This window comes from Eutrema salsugineum, unplaced genomic scaffold, assembly GCF_000478725.1.
Source record: "Eutrema salsugineum unplaced genomic scaffold, Eutsalg1_0 scaffold_8, whole genome shotgun sequence".
In the NCBI taxonomy this organism is placed as follows: Eukaryota; Viridiplantae; Streptophyta; class Magnoliopsida; order Brassicales; family Brassicaceae; genus Eutrema; species Eutrema salsugineum.
Window position 1 is genome coordinate 10,663,080 of NW_006256414.1, and position 20,521 is coordinate 10,683,600.

The 20,521-nt window shown below is 38.1% G+C and overlaps 2 protein-coding genes and 1 non-coding gene across 4 annotated transcripts; 2 read left to right on the plus strand and 1 right to left on the minus strand.

The window, feature by feature from the left end:
* The first annotated feature begins 858 nt into the window (after positions 1-858).
* On the plus strand, positions 859-966 carry LOC112082403. The gene has a single exon (XR_002897075.1). It is a non-coding gene; the product is annotated as a small nucleolar RNA R71 (small nucleolar RNA).
* Positions 967-6,871: 5,905 nt separating this feature from the next.
* Positions 6,872-11,538, plus strand: LOC18009855 (GDSL esterase/lipase At1g54790). Of its 2 annotated transcripts, none has more exons than XM_024159988.1 (5): positions 6,872-7,114; positions 9,762-9,965; positions 10,064-10,230; positions 10,491-10,761; positions 10,870-11,538. In XM_024159988.1, the coding sequence occupies exons 1-5, from the start codon at positions 6,889-6,891 to the stop codon at positions 11,136-11,138; spliced, it is 1,137 nt and encodes a 378-aa protein (XP_024015756.1). In that variant the 5' UTR covers positions 6,872-6,888; the 3' UTR covers positions 11,139-11,538. The 2 variants fall into 2 exon arrangements, with proteins under 2 accessions (XP_024015756.1, XP_006392486.1); XM_006392424.2 differs by lacking the exon at positions 6,872-7,114 and adding an exon at positions 9,395-9,644.
* On the minus strand, positions 11,193-13,402 carry LOC18009720 (UPF0603 protein At1g54780, chloroplastic). The gene is made up of 3 exons (XM_006392425.2): positions 12,922-13,402; positions 12,271-12,463; positions 11,193-11,570 (listed from the first exon to the last, which is right to left on the minus strand). Exons 1-3 carry the CDS (start codon positions 13,330-13,332, stop codon positions 11,323-11,325), a joined length of 852 nt encoding a protein of 283 aa, XP_006392487.1. The 5' UTR covers positions 13,333-13,402; the 3' UTR covers positions 11,193-11,322.
* Positions 13,403-20,521: the final 7,119 nt, after the last annotated feature.

Here is a 20,521-nt window from a genome sequence, read left to right on the forward strand (position 1 = left end):
CACCTTTGGGGTCTTTAAGAAATTCAGGCTCTTTGTAAGCTAATCCACTCCTAAGTGTGATAGATTTCACATGATCGGAGGGATCTGCTTTGCTTGAGTTTTTGAAAGAATTTTCACTTCGCTCTTCTTCAGAATTTTCTATGTTTTTGGAATAAGATTTGATCATTAGGCTAAGGAGGGTGGAAAAATTTTCATTAAAATCTTCTTGCATCGTTTTTAGTTCAGATCTAAGCTCACTAATTTCTACAGACCTAGATTTTTCAAGCTCTAGCATTCTTTTGTTTAGATTTTCAGCTTCAGAAGAGGGAAAACTAGGATAGGGATTGTAATTACCTTGAGTAGCCTATATAGGTTCGGAATGGTTTCCCGCGGTCATATGCCTCGCGACCGTGGTAGAATGGCTCTTGGCCGTGGTCAGGGACGTCACGACCGTGGTGGAAGTGTGTTTTCCCGCGGTCTGAATGAATGGACCCGCCGTGATTAGAAACGAAGGAAAAATCTTGGATTTGATAGACCTCTGCAGTGTTCATCATCTCTTGATCATAAGAATCTATTGGGTTGTTCTAGCAGCCATCAAAGTAACATGTATTGTGCGCCTTGTCTAGTTGTTGCAATCCAAGTCGACTCATTATGTCATGGAGACACTTCATAACTTCCGAGATCTCTTATTTCTTCTCAGGAAGTGCAGAATTGCCAAAGGTTGCTTGATTACGGATGCTGTTTGCAAAACTTTTGATGAAAACACGAGCATCTTCTACAGATCTAGTTGAGAAGTCTCAATTACTTGCTGTGTCAAAAGAGTGTTGTAACTCTGGAGTAATGCCTCGATTAAAGATACCCATCAGGTATTCATCGGTATGTCTGTGATGTGGACAATCTCTTTGGTATTCCCTAAATCTCTCCCAAGTATCTAAAAGATCTTCATCTTCTTTTTGTTAAAAAGTTCTTGTCTTGTTCCTTAAGAGATTGGAACGATTTCTAGTGTAAAAACGAGTTAGGAAAGCCTTTCGACATGCTTTCCACGTTTTTAGTGAAGCAGGTTCTAAAGATTTTAGCCATTTGCTGGCATTCTCTCTCAAAGAGAATGTGAAAAGACTACACTTGCGGTAATCTCCATTTGCTGTAATGGTTGCACATAATTCTTTGATCGTCTCGAGATGGTCCATCGGGTGTTCGGATGAATAACCATGGAATTGATTTTGTTGAACTAAATGGATATAAGGTACCTTAATTTCGGTTTTGCCACCCTCTGGTAGGTCTGGTTGAATAGCTCTTCGATCTCCTATGAACTTTTCGAGTGAATCGAAACCTCGAATTAGTTCTTCATCATCTTCATGTTTTGCCGATCCAATTAGCTCATTGTCATCATAGATCGGTTCTTCAAACTCGTCATCAGTCAGATGATCATCGCTTGGATCACCATCCACACGATATGGTGGATCACTAAGAGTCCCCGGAACATGTTCCCGGTCTCCCATTGTAGAGAAACCTGAAAAAGTCAAAAGAAAAAGTAAAAGTAAACAAGTGTTCTAATGGATTTAAGCTGGGATTCCCAACCAAACAAATCAAAGTCCCTGGCAACGGCGCCAAAAACTTGATGCGATTGTAAACGGGTTATTGTTGTCATTTTACTAAGCTTCAGGTTTTAAATTTATAACCCCTAAATGTCTGCAAGTGCACAGATGTGCGCTGTAGTACTTAGGGTATCGATCCACAGAGACTTAGTTGTTTCAATACGAATTTCCGACAATGCTTAAATCAGACTATAGCTAAATAGGTTTTGGTTTTAATTTTGGGTTTTGGTTGTCACTAAATCTAAACCAGAAAGCAAGAAAATAAAAGCAATTGAAAAATGAAAGCAAGAAATAGCAAGTAATAAGCGATTAAACAAAAGCGAATGGAAGCAGGTAATAAGTGAATGAAAAGCAAGGTTGTAAACAATGGAAAACAAAAGTTGGGCATCAAGGGGTGTTCGCTGGGATTCATGGACCAGGCTATGTCGTTTTTTAACAAGTGATAAAGGTAATCAACTATGTATGTTCTAGAACTCGAGGCACGGAAGTATGAATAACCCACTTTCGCAGTACTAAACAACTATCTCTCGCAACCCTGATCAGTAGGTTTCCACTCTGATCCTAGAAGGGAGAAGATGCAATAGCAGAAAAAGACTCATCAACATTCACAACTCAACTACAGGTAGGTTTCCACTCCTATAGAACCATTGCTCGTTTCACCCTAGTTCAGACAATCAATGAAAGCTTTCGCAACATATCACATCAGATCGGCTTCTAAGTGGCCAGCAAAGAATCACGCAGTAAGATTAAAGGCAAACGACGTACATCTAGAATATTATAAATCCTTAATCTATCGATTCAAAAGCAAAGACACATGAAATTCTCTTTGAACAATCCCTTTAAACCCAACTGGGAAACTACTCAAACATATTGTAACAAAGCATCAGAGTATTGAAAGTTGCAGGAAATTAAAGAAAACAAGGGAGAAGAACGAAGAACAGAGTCGACAGCGGAGGCGTGATGATGCTCTCCTTCGGCGGCTCCTCCTTCTAAAACAGCGGCCTCTCTCTCTAGGGTTTGTGAGTCTCACGAAAATCTAAGCACAAAAACGAACACACACTTTAGAATGACCTAAAGGGGGTATTTATAGCTTCTGGAGTTGTCCTGGACACTTAGGGCTTCAAAAATAACAAAGGGAATCGACTTGGGCTTTAATTGGGTCATCTGGGAAGTGAACGACTAATGTCCGTGGTCGTGGTGCTTCTACCCGCGGGGGAATACGTGTTGGCCGCGGTCCCGGCTCGTGGCTCTCTTCCGGAACTGCATTTTCTGTCATTCTTGCATCGGGAGTATCTGAAGATCTAACCGTTGGATTGTCTACAAACCAAGTGCATTAGAAAGCTGGTTGGATCTTCTATGTTGTCTCACATTTTGGGGGTGATCAGACGGTGAGAAGGTCTTCATCGCTTGTCATACTTCTGACGGTCTGCATTTATCCAAAATTGCTCATTTGTTCTAAATTGCATATCTTTTGCCCAAGTTTCTTGAAAAGTCTTTTGAAACTCTAAAACATTGAAAGCACTTTAGAAACCATTGAAAACAGAGTTAAAACACCTGCATAAGACATATTTATGATCCATAAAAGTGGTCAAAATACTGTGTTATCAATGACGAGGCGTTTTCGTTTAAGTGACGCCGAGTCGTGTATAATGATAACGACGAGGAGTATTGAGTAGACGATGACGAGCCGTGTTTAATGATAACGACGAGGCGTTTTCATTAGACGATGCCGAGACGTGTTTAATGATCACGACGAGGCATTTTCGCCAAGGCTTTTTCATTAGGTGATGCCGAGCCGTGTATAACAAAGAGGCGTTTTCATTAGACGATCCCGAGCCGTGTTTAATGATCACGATGAGGCGTTTTTGCCGAGGCGTTTTCATTAGATGATGCCGAGCCGTGTATAACGACGAGGCGTTTTCATTAGACGATGTCGAGCCGTGTTTAATAATAACGATGAGGCGTTTTCATTAGATGATGCCGACCCCTACATAACGACGAGGCGTTTTGTTTTTTATTAACCAGAGATGATTTCAGGCTGTTCGTTGAGATTTATTTATTCTATCTCAGAGAGAGGTCCCCATTGAGGTGAGCTGTTTTAGCTTGTTTTGAGAAAGGATCTCCGACTAACACCGAAGCATTTTTCAACTAAGTGACGTGCTCTATAGGCCTTGTTCTCTTTGAGAGACTGATTGTTCGTGAGGAAGAGTCGGGCGTTGCAGCCAAAGTGTTTAGCTTGAGCCTGTTTTTCCATGCCGAGGCGATAGGCCAGGGTTTCTTATTGTCGAGGCAAAATTTCAAGAGGATATAGTGTTCTCTTTGGAATATGACTATAGACCAGCGTCCCCAAGAGGGTGAGTGTGTTTTGCCAGGTTTTAAGAGTTCACTTCGGTTTTAGAGAAAGCGATGTTGTCTCGACTTATAATCTAGGGCGACCGATATGTTTTTGGTCTGAAATTTGTATAGCGCGCTTAATTTTTATCCATAGAGGATGTAACTTGCACCCTCGTCCTAGAAAAAGTGGTAAAAGTCCGTTTAGAGAACTTTGTGTTTGTTGTCTCATTGTGGCCAGCAACGAAACGAGGTGTTTGGTTTTAAATACCAAAGTGAAATGGTAAAGAGCAAGAATTTTGCCGAAACAATGCGAGATCAATAAAGCAATTTGTAAGTCAAGTAAAAGTCTAGCCCGATGCAAAACAAGTGAATAAGAGACCAGCCGAAGTGAACACAAGTGAATGAAAAACTAGTCGAGGTGAAAATAAATCTAGAGATACCAGACTCGACGAGCTAAAAATTTTTAAAAATGGTGTAAGTATAAATGTATACGTACTCACTCCCCCCCCCCTTTTAGGAGGGGGGACAGCTGAACCCGTCCGAGGATGGGCTACCTACGTACCTTTTGCAAGGATCAAGCCGTCCCGTAGTTCACGTTGGTCGTGGTGTATCCTTAGTGATAGTTTTTCTTCAGATCCGGAGTTAAAATTGAGCTCCGGATTGCTGCTTTTGTCGCTTTGTATTTCTCATCTAAATTCTTCATTTGTTCCCCATTCACGATAAAGTCTGATGATCGATACAGAGCGTCCTGGATTGTTTGCGACGTGCTCAGCGCCATCTCCCGTCGAAAGTCAGATTTGTACCACAGGGATTGCTTTAGGGCTTCAAGGGCGGCTTTGTCACTTATTCCTTATACTTTGGAAACAACAGCTTTGAAACTTGCCATGTAATCCCAAAGCGGTTTATTAGGTCCTTAAGATAACGTCCATAGATCGGCGTCGGAGGTGCCTCGGTCCATAAACATCGAGTACTGCTTCAAGAACAAGGTTGAGAGCTGCTGGAAGCTGTTGATCGAATTACGTTCATGCCTTGAGAACTATTCCAGTGCGGCCCCTTTGAGATGCTCTACGAACAGCAGACAATAACCGGCGTCTTTTTCTTGCTTGGTTAGGTTGGCAGAGTTCCTCGTGAAGGCTCGTCCCATTGCTATGCGGAACGCAGTGATATGAGCTTTCGGGTCGGTGGTTCCTTCATAGAAATAGATCCTGACTTTCCTGGGCTCGGGGATCCTAGCCTCTGTGATCCTCGTCGTAAACGGAGTCCTCTGGATTTCTTCAAGAATCTGATCGATCTCTGGTGTAGCGCTTATTGCGTTATGAACCTGGGATTTCACGACGTGAATTTCTGCAACTGTCTGAGCCATGGAGGCTCAGAGCTCTTCCTCCTATTGGGTCAGTGCGCGGGTCATTCTCCTAGGTGGGCGAGGTCACTCCTGGTCTTCTCTCCTCGGCTCGTCTTTGTACTCCGCCTGCTCGACCCATTGAAGGTTCTCTTCCTTTTCAATTGGATCGTTATCGCGAGTCGGGTTGGTGACTCCATCAGTTTGGATGCCATTAAGCGCCGAGGCGAACTCTTCTTAACTTATCTGCCGAGCCGAGCCGTTTTGCTGCAAGTGTCTGGTACTGTCACTATGCTGGGCGTCCACGTCGATCATGTCATTTTCCTCCTCATCACCTCGCCGTCTTGAGTTCCGACGAAAGTGGGAGCGGCACGGTCATGTTGACTCGGGTTGCCGCTGGAGTTTGTTCGTTGAGGGGACAAAACATTGGTGAAGCCATGGGATTTCTTGTGCCGCTACCGCATGCCTGTCAAAGCGTCTCTTGACTCCATCTGTCGGATCGGAGATCTTGGATCTCCAAGTCGGATGCTATCTTTCAGCCGTTATTGCGTCGAGTCTCTCTGTGATCGCCTCGTTTCTCTTGTCCAGCTCTTCAATCTTCTTCATCAGGGTGGACAGCATGCTCCTCATCTCGTTGTGAGTATCAGTGGTTGTCATCGCGTTCGCTAGAGAGCATCTTTCTCCGTGTTGTGGTCGTTGTTGTTGTCGTCTCCGGGTGCGTCGGTTGTTATGTTCTTCGGATCTCAAGCTCTTGACGATATTGAGTAAGAAAATTTCGAGATCCCCACAGATGGCGCCAAATTGTGTGAGCCAAAACTTGCACAACAAAAAATTTGTTAAGGAAAACTTAAGGCATCCGAAATCTCTAGGGTTTATTGCAAGAACAGTAAGATCAAAATAAGAGTTTTTGATGGAAAAGTGTTTAAGTCTTATTGCTCTCGAGTTGTGAAAAGTTACATAATGAATTGTTTACAACGACTATTTATACAGAGTCTATGAGCCGCCTAGCCGAGAATCTCGGGAGAGATTTTTGGAATATTTCTTTATCGCCTCGCGCGGCCGCCGCCTTAACATTTCACCTAGGGTTTTCGGACGGGTTTCATCCTCCGCGGCTAAGCCTGTTAGCCATCAAACATCAATCAGCTCGGCCCACACGTCTGGCGATGCAGCTCACCCTTCATTTTCTTTTCAGCTCGGCCCACTTGCTCTTAACCCTGGCTCGGCCCAACTCACACCTTAACATGGCTCGGCCCACTTGCTCTTTCTTCCAGTTCGGTCCACTTGCACCTCAACAGGATTCGGCCCATCAAAAAGGAAGCCCAGTTCAGATCAGACATAACTAGACATAATATCTCAAACACTTAGCCTTTTTATAAGTGGGTAAACTTGTTGAGGGTGGAAACCAACCCAACAAAAAGAATTTAGGATTAAATGAGTTTATGTATTCTTAGAGAGAGAAAGAGAGAGAGTAAGACTTGCAAAGAAAGAGAGAGAGTAAAACTTGCAAGCGATATTCGCAACAATCTTGCTTGTATGGTGTTTTCCTATTTCTACAATTTAAAGCATCATGAGAAATAATAACTATAAATCACAAAAGCCAATTTCAAACAAGAAATAGACAGCTATCTTATATATTCTAAGATGAGAATCTTCTATGTCGTCTTCGTATTTGTTACCATGTATATACAGAAATCAAACTCCATTGATTTCAACTATTTGTCTGCTTTTAATTTCGGAGATTCTAATTCCGACACGGGTGATCTCGTTGCTGGCCTTGGCATTCGTCTTGATCTTCCTAATGGACAAAACTACTTCAAAACTTCTTCCCAAAGATTCTGCGACGGACGTCTTGCCATAGATTTTCTAAGTAAGGTTATTCTTCAATTTATATTCTCCTTTTAAGATAATCTTTAAAAACACTTCTTTCATATAATAGATATTTTCTCTTCTCCCACTATTTATTGTTCAGTATTTATTTTATTAGAATATGAACTAAATAGCCCAATTTTTTTTTTATATTTGTAATAACGATAGATGCTAAAAATACTAAATAAGTTGGTTTACTGAACGTGATCATGATTTTTTTTTTTTTACGTGATCATGATTTTTAAAACAAATATATAGATTTCTCGGTTAGGATTAATTAACAAATATCATACTATTTTATCCATTAACATTAAAATAATATGCTATTTTATTTTAACCAAGTGGAGTGGTTCAATAGGTCGTAGTTGAGAGTTCACTCTGAATGTTCGGTAAAGTTCGAATTCTCCTACTGCAATTTCAACCATCCGTGATCAACCTTAAGCACTTTAGTGACAAGAAAACCTGAATTTCTATGTACCGCATGGAATTAGTTTGGTTTTCAGTCCGGGATACCCCGTTAACAAAAAAAGATAAAAAACATGCTGTTTTATAAGATATTATTATTTGTCAAACTAGGAAAAAGGTATCGTTTAATTATGTTTTTGTCACCATGATTTTGTCGATTTAGACAGAGAACTTTACTATCTAACATGGAAGATTTACTTTTATTTCATCTACGATTTATTTAAAATACTTTATTTATAATACATGTTGAGTTTACATATTAAGCTTACCCATGTTGTACCAGAAATTTAGTTTGCTTAACTAAAAAATTGAATGCTAGGTAAAATATATAACTCCTCGATTATTTCAAAATAACATGTTTCTACTTTTGTTGTGTTTACGTTTAACTTGAAACACTTCACTATTCTTAATAAAACAACATTTTCAAATCGTAAACACAAATAGGAATCACAAATTTTAAATTCTCTTTCTATTTTGTATTTTGTGTTATGCGTTTATATTTACATAATATGCATCGTAGAGATTGCAAACCGCAACACGAACACATGAAGAAAAAAAAATATATATATATATCAAACACTCATTAGCAAAATGATAACGCAATAACACTAAACGCGAACATGTCCTGTTTTCTTCATTCAGTACCAAACATTTCATCTCCATGCACCTTCCTCACGAAGCAACTTTGACGTAATCTCGAAGCAACCTTATATTATACATTTCCTGAATCTAACCTCCGTTACATTAGTTTTAATTTTGTTTCTTAAATTCTCATTACAAAAGAACTTAATGATTTCTAAATATGAAAATAAGGCTTGAATACTACAAACCTGAAACCACTATTTGATTATATAGATTCTAATAGTTTGTCATGGTTGTTCTAGAAACTTAATATTTAGCTTTTTAATATACTCTAAAATATTTTTGATTTGACAAAAGAAAGCAAACTGATTCGTATAGTTCTGTTCCATCGGAAGATTTTTGTTTCACCATAACATTTTAATTCTACTTTAAATAAAATAAAATAAAAAATCCAAAGGTGGTGCGAATTGAAACAGCTAATTATGGTTTCATCATGGCCAATATATAAAACATTTATACATTACACTGATATTTAATTAGCAGTATATATTATTTTAAAATAGGAGTCAAGGCTCTAAATGTAAACGAAATTAATATAGTAGACCCATTTACATAGACTGATCAAAGATGTACACATCATCTATTAAATATTAATCAACCACCAAAGTGTTATATAGTTTCCTTGACTTACCATCCTCGCATTAATTTGAATTAATATTTTTTACCTTACATCAAAGTATTACTCTAAGAACCTAACATCTTACAAATTATGATTTAGAAATTTAATTCTATACAAGTTAAACGATCCAATTGTAGCCGTTTCTTGAAATGTCGAATTACTGTGTAATTCGATATAATGAACGTGTGATTATGGTCGATATTTCATATTATTTATTTTGAATCTAACGATATTTCATATGTTGGCCATAACTAATGAAACCATAACTAACTGTTTTTTTTTTTTTGGGTACATTGCCATAACTAACTCTTTCGGTAAATGTTACAGTGAAACAAAAACTACGATCGAACTATACCAAAGAGGTTGCATACGTATTAAACCATTGTTAAATTAATTATGCTCTAAAAAGTTTGTCATGGTTGTTGTCGACACTTCATATTTTGCTTTTTGAATTTGATATATTTATAATAATATATGGAAAATTAATTATTTTAGCGAATAAATAAACCATTTGTATCGTTCTCTTCAGAACATATGCCTCTATTGCTTATTTCCAACCCTATGGCTCCCATTGTAAACTATCTCTCAATTATTATCTTTATCTTCATCTTCATCTCCTTCTTGCCCTCATCTCTCTCCATTATCCTAAGATATCCGGCAATCATCAACTTTGGGGACTCGAATTCCGACACAGGCAATCTCATCTCCGCTGGGATTGAAAGTGTTAATCCTCCGTATGGCCAGACTTACTTCAGGCTTCCCTCAGGAAGATATTGTGACGGCCGTCTCATTGTAGATTTTCTATGTATAAACCACTACTAAATCCGAACAAAACTGATATTTTTCTTTATTGAAATGACTTTCTTCGATTTGGTTATCACTACATAGCAATGGTTTTGACATGTGTGTTTGTGTTGTACAGTGGATGCAATGGACATGCCATTTTTGAATCCGTATTTGGATTCATTAGGATTACCAAATTTCAAAAGAGGATGTAACTTTGCAGCAGCAGGATCCACCATTCTTCCCGCTAACCCAACCTCGGTTTCTCCTTTCTCCTTTGATCTTCAAATTTCTCAATTCGTCCGGTTCAAATCTAGGGCCCTTGAACTACTTGCTAAAACAGGTGGGGCTAATTTTTAAATTTGTTGGTTGGTGAGATGTGATGTGTATATATTATGTGATGTATAAATGAAGCAAATATTTGTTTGATGAATTTTGCAGGAAGGAAATATGAAAAGTACTTACCCCCACTTGATTATTACTCAAAAGGGCTATACATGATTGATATAGGCCAAAATGATATCGCTGGTGCCTTTTACTCCAAGACTCTTGACCAAGTTCTTGCCTCTATTCCTTCCATTCTTGAAACTTTTGAAAATGGACTCAAGGTAAATCACAGTTTATTACTTTTTTACTAAACAAGTTATTATAAATTTGTCTTAAATCGGAAAATGATTTTTATCTAAATACTTAGAAATGAAAATTGCGTAAAATATAGAATATTTAACTTTTGCAAAATTTGCACTAACCTATTTGCAATAATAACATTATGGCAAAATTCTAAATACATATAAGTAGATTTCACGCATCATTTTTGTAGATACTATATTTAAAAAAGAATTAAATAAGATTCATATTATTTTGACAGAGGTTGTATGAAGAAGGAGGAAGAAACTTCTGGATACACAACACAGGGCCTTTAGGATGTTTGGCTCAAAATATTGCTAAATTTGGGACAGATTCAACAAAGCTTGATGAGTTTGGATGTGTTAGTTCCCATAACCAAGCAGCCAAACTTTTCAATCTTCAACTCCATGCCCTCTCCAACAAATTTCAAGCACAATTCCCTGATTCAGATGTTACTTATTTTGATATCTTCTCTATCAAATCCAATCTCATTGCTAATTATTCGCGATTCGGTAAGAGTTTTTTGCTATTTAATCCTAATTTCAAAACAACTTATTGATCATAAACGTCTTATGATATGTTGGTTATTCCAATTTAGCAACTAATTTCGATTGTTTCAGGTTTCGAAAATCCGATAATGGTGTGTTGTGGAGTCGGAGGGGCACCGCTAAATTACGATAGCCGCATTTCGTGTGGCCAAACTAAAGTCTTAGATGGGATACCAGTAACGGCCAAAGCTTGCAATGATAGTTCCGAGTACATAAACTGGGATGGAATTCACTATACCGAAGCTGCAAACCATTTTGTTTCAAATCAAATTTTAACCGGGAAGTATTCCGATCCACCGTTTTCAGATCAGATGCCATTTATTCTAAGCTTAAAATTTTAATAAAATGCTGTTACTATTGGTTGGTTTAATTCATTCGTTGGGTTCTTGTCATTAGATACTTATATTGCTCAAATAAACTGATTTACCAATAAACCATAACCAAATAAACCACAAAGGTAAAACGGGGTTGGTAGTAAAGTTCTGACCTGACCGGTTTGGTATATACGAGAGTGAACCAATTACACTACTTCTTTGATACATAAGCATAGTACTGTGCCATGGGAACAACAAAGGCAATTACAAGCAAACCTCCAACGACAAGACTGAACTGTCCCCTCTTCTCTTCGGTTTCTTCTTTCGTTTTAAAATTTGATTCTCTCTTGTTATCCTTCACTTCCGGGCCACCGGGATCTGGGAGACCGTCTATTGCTGCAACCAAACGTTTTGCGCTGCTGTATATCGCCTCGTTGTATTTTTCGTCTGTCGCTAATACTGCACCATTACACATTCAAACACTAATGATTTCCAATACCTATGAACATAGTTGATTTCTAACATCAGAGCAAAAATTAATTTTGGTAGCTACTCCCTCTTGGGGTTGAATGTTTTGAAAAATCAAATTTGTTTCATCAAAATAATAGATGTTTTCAATCTTTCATTCAAAACTAGTATGTTTTCTTGTTTCCAAGTTAGTCAATACTGATTGAAAGAAAGATTGGATACAAAAGAAAAATTTAATATATAGAGTTATAGAAATACAAAATATCTTATGTTTAATGTGTGTGAACTACTGATGGTACAATTCACAAATAATCGGTTAAGTAGGACCACAATGTTTCCAATTTGTGACTAAAAATCTGAACTATAACTAAAAACCTACTATCTCGCTATCTCTATAAATTTTCAATGTTCCGACATTATAAATTGATAGAAATTTTACAACTTTTAATATAGGAAAAAAAGCCGATCCGAAACTTTGAAAATAATAGATACATTTTATCAAAATTCGAGTCAAAATGAAAACCGAAACCATTTCAAATCATCAACATTATAGGAAGTTCTTATTTGGTTACTATTATATATAAACCGAAAAATCCGAATCTAGATTAAAATTTGTTATTTTCTGCATCCGGATGCTGCATCAAAACTGTAACAATATGCTATATACTCTTCCAGACCGAGAGATCCATACCCGGAAGATTTTCAGAAACGGTAGCATCAAGAATCTTTTCACCAACAGCTTCGATAAAAGCTGGACCACCAGTAATCGCTCCTTCCTTCTGACTTGTGATCAAAACAACAATACCCTTATTGTTACCTTCTTCAATCGAAGGGTACCATTTCTCCAAAACCTGGTCTGCATACTCAAACGCGTCTGCTTTACTCTGCATTTAACCCAAACCCATTCCGGTTCAACTTATTGGTTTACAAGAAAAACGTTTTCTACCAAAAAATCTTCCAATTGAACAGTTTTCTAAATTTTATTATCAACTCCAAAAAATGCCAGTCAAACCTACACAGTCAAATTTAACCTGCAATATATAGAACCATTCTGTGTTCATTTGAAAAGCTTTTATGATCATAAACATCAGAGTTCTACATTCTAATAGTCTTTTTGGACTCCTTATTATCAGGGTTTCGAATTGATATATAGTTTATCATAATTTAATAGGTTTGACTATGGTAGCAACGGGTTATATTGCGGGTTAAAATCTTTATTTTTTTAGTTTGACTTGCTTTTTTGAATAATGTCATTTGGAGGATTTTTTTTTTCAGAAAAACAAAAATAGAAACCCTTTTATATAAGGAAAAATAAAATAAAAATAGAGCAACGGAAACTCACAGTGAGCTTTCGAACAGTAATGAAATTGAGCCGAAGTTTCTTTCGGTATTCAAGATCAGATAAAAGTTTCTTAAGATCTGATTTCGTGACTCGACTAAGAACACCAGCGTCGTCGACTACGTAAGTTTCTTTTGGTGGACCATCGTTGAGAATATTGAACTCAGAGGCTGTGGCAGTGCCAACAGGCGAGAAAGTAAGAGCCAGAGATAGAGCCAGAGCAGCTAGTCCTTGCTTGGCATCTGTTAACCAAGATTCCGGTTTAGCGCTTAACCGAATAGAAAGATGTTTCGGGCTGGAGAAGCTGGGATTCGAGAGTGATAGGGAAGAAGAATTGAGTTTGGTTGGGTGAATGGATGATGGTTTGGGATTGAGAGGAGGAGAGAGAGAACGAGGAGAGAGAAGAGTCTCCATTTTGTTAGAGAAAATGTGTTCTCAGAGATGGAGATTTTCTTGCATTTTCTTGCGTTTGTTTGGATCGTGAAGCAAGTCAAGGATTGGTGGAAATGTTAGATTTCTGGATAATGTTTTATTCTACGGCTAAGGCCAACCACATTTTTGTGCAACCACATTAGTTATGCGACGACGTGGCGTTTTATTGTTGAAAAGAGGCAATGCATATGAACTAAAGTATCAAACACTATACTTTCTCAGTTTCTCCTTTCGTTTTTTGTCGACTAAAGTTTTATTAAAAGCCCAATGGGCATAGAATAGATATAACAACAGCCCTATATTAAGGTGTTAATTGGCTCACCCATTATTAGTCATAAAAGCTACGTTTGCAGTTAGTAACGATTAGTGGCGTATTATGACAATCTTAAAAGTAGCTTTAACCCACTTTGTAACGTTTTATACCGTTGAAATCGAGAAACTGTTTCCCGCAAGAGTTTGCAGTTACGGGCAATGATGGATAAAAAAAGAAAAGTTATGCTAAAAAAAAGAAAAAAATCATATTAAAATAATCCTAAAAACTTTACTGTATTGTCTTCTACATATATAGACTCTAGTCCTACTCTGAGAATGTTGTTCAGAGTGATGAGCTTTATGGATCAGACTTTGACAGGAATCCAAGAGGAGTTGTGAGTGTAGAAGAGGAAAATACAAAGAAAGACATCAGGTCTCTCAATGAGAAGCTAGATAAGATTCTCCTAGCTTCCCATAAGTCAGTCAATTTTGTTGAAGATGTGAATCATGTGTTTCAGGACAATGCTGAAAGGAAAGACATCTCATCTGAGGTGAATTTTGTAGGTGGCCAACAAAGTTACCAAAAGGGCTATACCTACTACAAGAATCACCCCACCCAGAACTTTACCCTCAAAACAATAACCAACAGAGTTTTGTTCCTCCCCAACAACAAAGTTTCCAACAGAACTCAGGGAATAAGGATCAAGAGGTGCAAAACCTGCTCCAGCAAATCCTCCAAGGTCAAGCAAGTAGTGCCATGGACTTCAACAAGAATATGGTAGAGATCAACACCAAGGTGGATTGCACTTATTCTGATCTTATAACTCAGGTTGCAACCTTGGCTTCCAAAGTAAAGACTATAGAGAACAAAGGGCCACTCCACCTCTCAAGCTCAAGGATCTATACAAGGGACATCACTTGCCAATCCCAGAGAATACTGCAATGCAATCATCTCAAATGCTGAGAATCATGATGTTGTGAAAGAAATTGAGAATCTTCTTCATGAAAATGTCTCAACTGAGAAAACTGTCACTGATGAGGATAAGGACGCCATAATAGAACAGTCTAAAAGCCTATTCTATGATCTCAATGAGGACATTGAAAAAGAAGGGGGGGATGCAGTGATGTGTACTGTCGTGAGGGTTGTCAAGTTTTACCCTAAATAAAATCAATAGCCGCAAGTGCACAGCTGATCGAATCCACAGGAAAGGAAGATCTTTCTTGCAAAAGCTTCGAAAGAAATGTGAAGTAAGGAAGTCTAGAACCAGGCGACTTTTGTAGGGGTTTTGGTGGTGTCTTTAAAACGTAAAAACTAATCATAACGGAAAAATACGGGAATTAAAATGACCTAATAACTAAACTTAAAGAAATCGACTAAAAACAAGAAAATGGCTAGACCTAATTGCTTGTATGAAAATCGGCTGAGTGAATGAAATACTAGACTAAGAACTTGAATGAAAATTGGTGTAAATCTATAGAAAAAGAGGCTCTGGGTTTTCAGGAAAATTCTCTCTGGGGGATGAACGATTCAAAACATTGCTAAAGAGTAAATTAAAAAGATCCTAGCTGAAACTCTTAGAACTCGAGTCACGAACGTATGAATACGCCATGTCGCAATCATAACCAACTATCTCTCTCAACCCTGACCAGTAGGTTTCCACTCTGGCCCTGGAAGAGAAAAGATGTAGTAAGCTTAAGACTCATCAATATTCACAGCTCTCCCATAGGTAGGTTTCCACTCCTATTCACGGACTCATCAATAAAGCTACTCATACATGATTAAAGAAAGCAAAAACATTGTAATGAAAAGCTGAGCAGTAATCAAAATTGTAGAAGAAACAAAAAGGGTTCAAGAGATAGATCTTTATCTCCCTGAAAGCAAAGTATTGAAAAGCCTAAAAAGTATTCTAAACAATAAGAGCATAAAAGATCATACGACTTAGAGTTCATAAAACATGTATTTATAGTGTGCAAGACATTTCTAGGCGTCACTTAGGGTTTCTCCAAATGAGGCAATCATTTTGAGCTTGAAAATGGGTTCGGGGTCGGACAGACCAATCTCCGCGGCCGGGAAGGTCGGGACCGTGGTGAAATGCTTGTTGGCCACAGGTAGGAATGCTTGCCGGCTGGTTTACTAGATATCTTTCTCTTCGCGTAACTTTTTATTGAACTGTTGGATTGCCAAGCTGTAAAGTGTGCTGGAAAGCTGGTAGTTCCATATTTAAGGTTTCCAAAATTGAGCTGGATCAGACGGTGAGAAGGCCTTCATTTGGGGGTGAACTTCTGACAGTTTGACTCTGAGCTGAAATCTGGTCTTCTATCCATTTTGTTAAGCTTTTCCCTAAGTTTCCTGATAAGAGTCTTGAAACTACAAATACTAGAAAAACATAATAAAAACACTTGAAAGCAGTAAAAAAATAGAAAAAAATATTTCAAAACAATCTATAAAAGTAGTCAAAATACGGTGTTATCATGCAACTAGTTCTGATATGAGAATCATGCAGTAATGATTCTGAGATTGCTGAAGGAAAAGATCAGAGAATAGTTCAAGCAAGGACAGCTGATGGAGTCTCTAGCACTGGTTCAACAAGGGTGAAACCCAAATCTATTCCCAAGCTAGGTAATCCAAGAAAGTTCTCCAACTTATGCTCTCTTGGAAATTTGAAAGTGGACAATGCTTTGTGTGATTCTGGATCAAGCATCAATGTAATGTCTTTAGACATGGTGGAGAGACTAAGGATCAAGACTCTAAAGCATCACCCCATCTCAATCACCTTTGGAGATTCATCCTCAAAGAAGCTATATGGAATCCTTGAAGATTACCCACTAAAGATTGGTGAATGCATAGTTCCAACTGATTTTGTTGTAATGAAGATGAAGAAGACCAAAGAGCTTCCTCTCTTGCTTGGAAATCCTTTTCTAAACACCACAAGAGCAAGGATTGACTTTGATACTGAAAGAGTGGTGCTTACAAAGGTAGATGATGAAGTTTTCTATCCTCTTAAGCCTCCTCTTGCTGGATTTTGTGGAGTTATATCTGAGGAAGTTGATGAGTTTAAAGAGTATGAGATGAAGTATGTGGTGAGCACTGGAACTATAGAAGAAGCTCAACCCTTAGCAGCTATGTAGAAGAAGAAAGAATCCCTAATAAGACCTGATCTTGAGTTTGAAGGGGATTTCTTCAGTGATGATGAAGCTTGCTTGGAATCTCTATCTCCAAGTGAGAAAGAGATCAGAAGCAACAAAGGCAATGGTTCAGGGTCCCAAGACAAGAACCCAACAAGCACCAAATCATTCACTCTTGGGTCCTCTTCTCAAGTCTTAACTCTCACTCCATGGAAGTTTGTGGGTGGAGCTGTGGAGTACAAGATTTAAGGCAATGGAAGATCAAGACATTTTGCCAAAGTCAGAGCTATACTCACACAAGAGTTCAAGGACCAGGGAACTGATGGTGTTCAAGAGCTGATGAACAAAGACATCATGCTTGAAATCATGGACAAGACAAGGAGCATCAAAGCTCCTCCTCACCCTCAATAAGAAAATAGTGTAAGAAGTCAAACTTAGAGACTTAAAACAAAGTGCTCTTGGGAGACACCCCAAGCTTATCCTTGTAAATAGTTCTTTCTTGCTTTCTTTTGCTGTTTTTAGGATATTTTGATGTTTTGTTTAAGACACCCCAAAATTGAGCTGGATCAGACGGTGAGAAGGTCTTCATTTGGGGGTGAACTTCTGACGGTTTGACTCTGAGCTGAAATCTGGTCTTTTATCCATTTTGTTAAATTTTTCCCTAAGTATCCTGAAAAGAGTCTTGTAACTACAAATACTAGAAAAACATAATAAAAACATTTGAAAGCAGTAAAAAACATAGAATATGTATTTCAAAACGATTCATAAAAATTGTCAAAATACGGTGTTATCAACTCCCCCAGACTTAAACCTTTGTTTGTCCCCAAACAAAGTAAAAGTCTAACCTGGTTAAGTGAAAACAAAAATAGGAAATGCACAAATTTCAGAGACATAATTTTCTAAACTAGGACCATAGATCGTACATCAATCCACAACTTAGTCTAGAAAATTCTCACCAAGACACAAAAGATACTAGTCCACTTGCCATGCAAAACTTAAACAATCTAAATCTCAATTTCAGTAAACTAGCTCTCCACATTCATTAAGTGTAATATTGAGTTCTCATCAAATACATCATACAAGGTAAACAACGTTTGGCATTTAAGGGCTATTTAAGTGGTGCAAAGTGTTTCGGGTTACCTAATGAATCTGGAGGATGCAAGATATTATGCAAAACCGCAAGAGACATAAGGACCTGCTGATGACTGCAATTTTCAGTCACTTCTTCTTTTCCAATGTTGTTGTATAATCATTCCTCCTTTGTTGTGAACAACTGTTCCCCCAGACTTATATCCTTTCCGGGAATAAAAAAAATGATCTCCAAAACTCCATATATTCGAACTCTAGCTTGCCTCAAGGATAAAATTGATCCACTTAGATTCTCTAAGGTTTTATTTCTTTTCCTTTCATTTTTTTTCTTTTCTTTTTTGGATTTTTTTTTTGAAAGGGCAAAGAACCTTTTCAATAGAGAGAAAGTCTAAGGGACGAAAATGTACCAAAGTTTGGCGATTTTTCTAGGACAAGCTGAGTTTTCTCCTTTGTTGTATCCTTTCGGTAAAGCTTCTGGCAAAATCGCAGTTCTTCCTCTTAGTGACTGAAAATTACATCGTTGCTCTTTCTCTCCGACGTTTTTGCACATATCTGCATATAAGACAATGGAAAACAAGAGTGCATGTGGTTTGAAAGAGGCTTGGTTAAGGTGGGGAACTAGCTAAAGATGAACTAGCCATTCAGGATCAACAGAGAGTGGTAAAAGGGAAAAAGAGTCCTGAATGTATGATTTTTTTCCTTGGTCTAATGCTCTATTGAGAAAATTAAGTCCATGTTAAGTCCAAGTAAAACAGAGAAAGTGTATTCCTTCATCTAAATTGAAATCATTCAAATTCCTCTTAGGTACTTCGTTTCAAATGTGCTTAGCTACCGCCTAGTCTAGTCCTAAATCATGAATGAGCATGTTGATAACACCGGATTTTGACCATTTTTATGGATCACTTTAATATCTTTTACATGTGTTTTTACTCCATTTTCAAAGGTTTTCAAAGGATTTCTATGTTTCCGGATTTTCAAAGACTTTTCAGGTAATTTGGGACAAAGAGGCACAAAATGGAACAAAAAGACTCTTTTGGATAAATGCAGACCGTCAGAACTCTCATGGAGAGACGAAGACCTTCTCACCGTCTGATCACCCTCAAAATTGGACAACTTATAGAAGAATCAACCAGCTTTCAAATGCACTTGGTTTGTAGACATTCCAACGGTTGGATCTCAAGATATTCCATTAGCCCCGGAGCCACTCGAAGTCGGCCAGCAAGTCGCGCGACCGCGGCCAACAACCTATTTTCCGTGGTCAGAAGCTTCCCGACCGCGGCCAACAAGCCAATCCCGCGGTCACATCACTCCCGACCGCGGCCATCAAGGTCCGAATTAAAGCCCGCATATCTGAAGCCCAAAGTAATTCTCAGCCTCAATTCCGGAACCCTAGAGACCATGGAGTATTGGAGACTATAAATACATGTCATTTAGGTCGTTTTTAGAGAGAGCCATTCATACTTTACAGAAACCCTTTTCCTTTAGCCGTTTTTATGAGATTTTTGTAGAAGATTGTTCAAGTCCGAGTTCTTCAATAGAGAAGCTTTCTTTATCTCTTTTCTTTACTGTTTTTCATTACTTTTATTAAAACCGATGATGATGTCGACCTCAGCCATGTCTGAGTAGATCCCGAGTTGGGCTTAGGGTTCCCGAAAGGGGCTCTCATAATCGATTAATACATCTAGGTTTATAGATCTGGGATTTCGACCTGTTCTCTGTTTATTCTTGTTCTTATTGCATGTATGCTTGATTGATCACCTAGTATCTGATCTAGATAGTTAGTGTTGCGAAAGGTTCATTAAGTATCAGCCCTAGAATGAAACAGGCGATTTTTCCGTAGGAGTGGAAACCTACCTGCGGCGAGATCGTGAGTATTGATGAGTCTTGTGCAGCTCTTGCGTTCTCTCCCTTCCAGGGCCAGAGTGGAAACCTACTGGTCAGGGTTACGAGAAACAGTTGGTTATGATCACGACAGTGACGTAGTCATACCGCCGTACTCTAGCTCTAGAACCCATATATTGTTATCTGTCAATCCCAATCTATCTACTTTAGTGTTAAAACCGATTATGACCCCTTTAGAGTTCCCAAAAGCTCAGAGTTTTTAGCCATAGTTTACAATTCCATCGATTTTTATTTGCTTACTTAAACCTGCATTTCAATTCCTTAGTTCGATAATTTACTTGCGTTATTAGTCTTTCATTCGATATTTTACTTGCTTTATTAGCCTTTCATTCAATTTCTTTACTTGCTTCCTAGGATAGATTTATTTGCTTTCTCTTATTTTAGTTTAATTCGTGACAAACAACCAACTTTTAAAAACCAATTTAGTCTAGACATAAAGTTAAAAACCGTAGAAGAATACCAGGCACACAAATCTCTGTGGATTCGATCCCTAAATACTACAACTGATTAGCTGTGCACTTGCGGCTTTTATTTGTTTTGTTAAGGGTAAAACTTGTTCCCTCACGCAGTTGACACGACCATCAAGTTTTTGGTGCCGTTGCCGGGGATTGGCTTGTTTCGCTGCCTTTAGCTATTTTTCTTGTTTTAACTTCTGTTCTAGACACCTGATCTCTAGTTCTTTCTTAAGGTTTTTCTGAACTATCTTTCCCTTCTTTTGTTTTTCTCTGAATTGATGAATACTAGGCGCAGACCTGTAGAAAACATTCCAATTCTAGACGAGATAGACAGACACGAAAGAGAA

Bases quoted from the DNA above. Each gene is read 5' to 3' on its own strand.
- LOC18009855 (XM_006392424.2), top strand. From the start codon at position 9,401: ATGGCTCCCATTGTAAACTATCTCTCAATTATTATCTTTATCTTCATC. The intron at 10,231-10,490 runs GTAAATCACAGT...TTATTTTGACAG, and splicing joins CTTTTGAAAATGGACTCAAG to AGGTTGTATGAAGAAGGAGG. The intron at 10,762-10,869 runs GTAAGAGTTTTT...CGATTGTTTCAG, and splicing joins TGCTAATTATTCGCGATTCG to GTTTCGAAAATCCGATAATG.
- LOC18009720 (XM_006392425.2), bottom strand. From the start codon at position 13,332: ATGGAGACTCTTCTCTCTCCTCGTTCTCTCTCTCCTCCTCTCAATCCC. The intron at 12,464-12,921 runs GTGAGTTTCCGT...GGTTAAATGCAG, and splicing joins TTACTGTTCGAAAGCTCACT to AGTAAAGCAGACGCGTTTGA. The intron at 11,571-12,270 runs GTATGGATCTCT...GTAATGGTGCAG, and splicing joins CGTTTCTGAAAATCTTCCGG to TATTAGCGACAGACGAAAAA.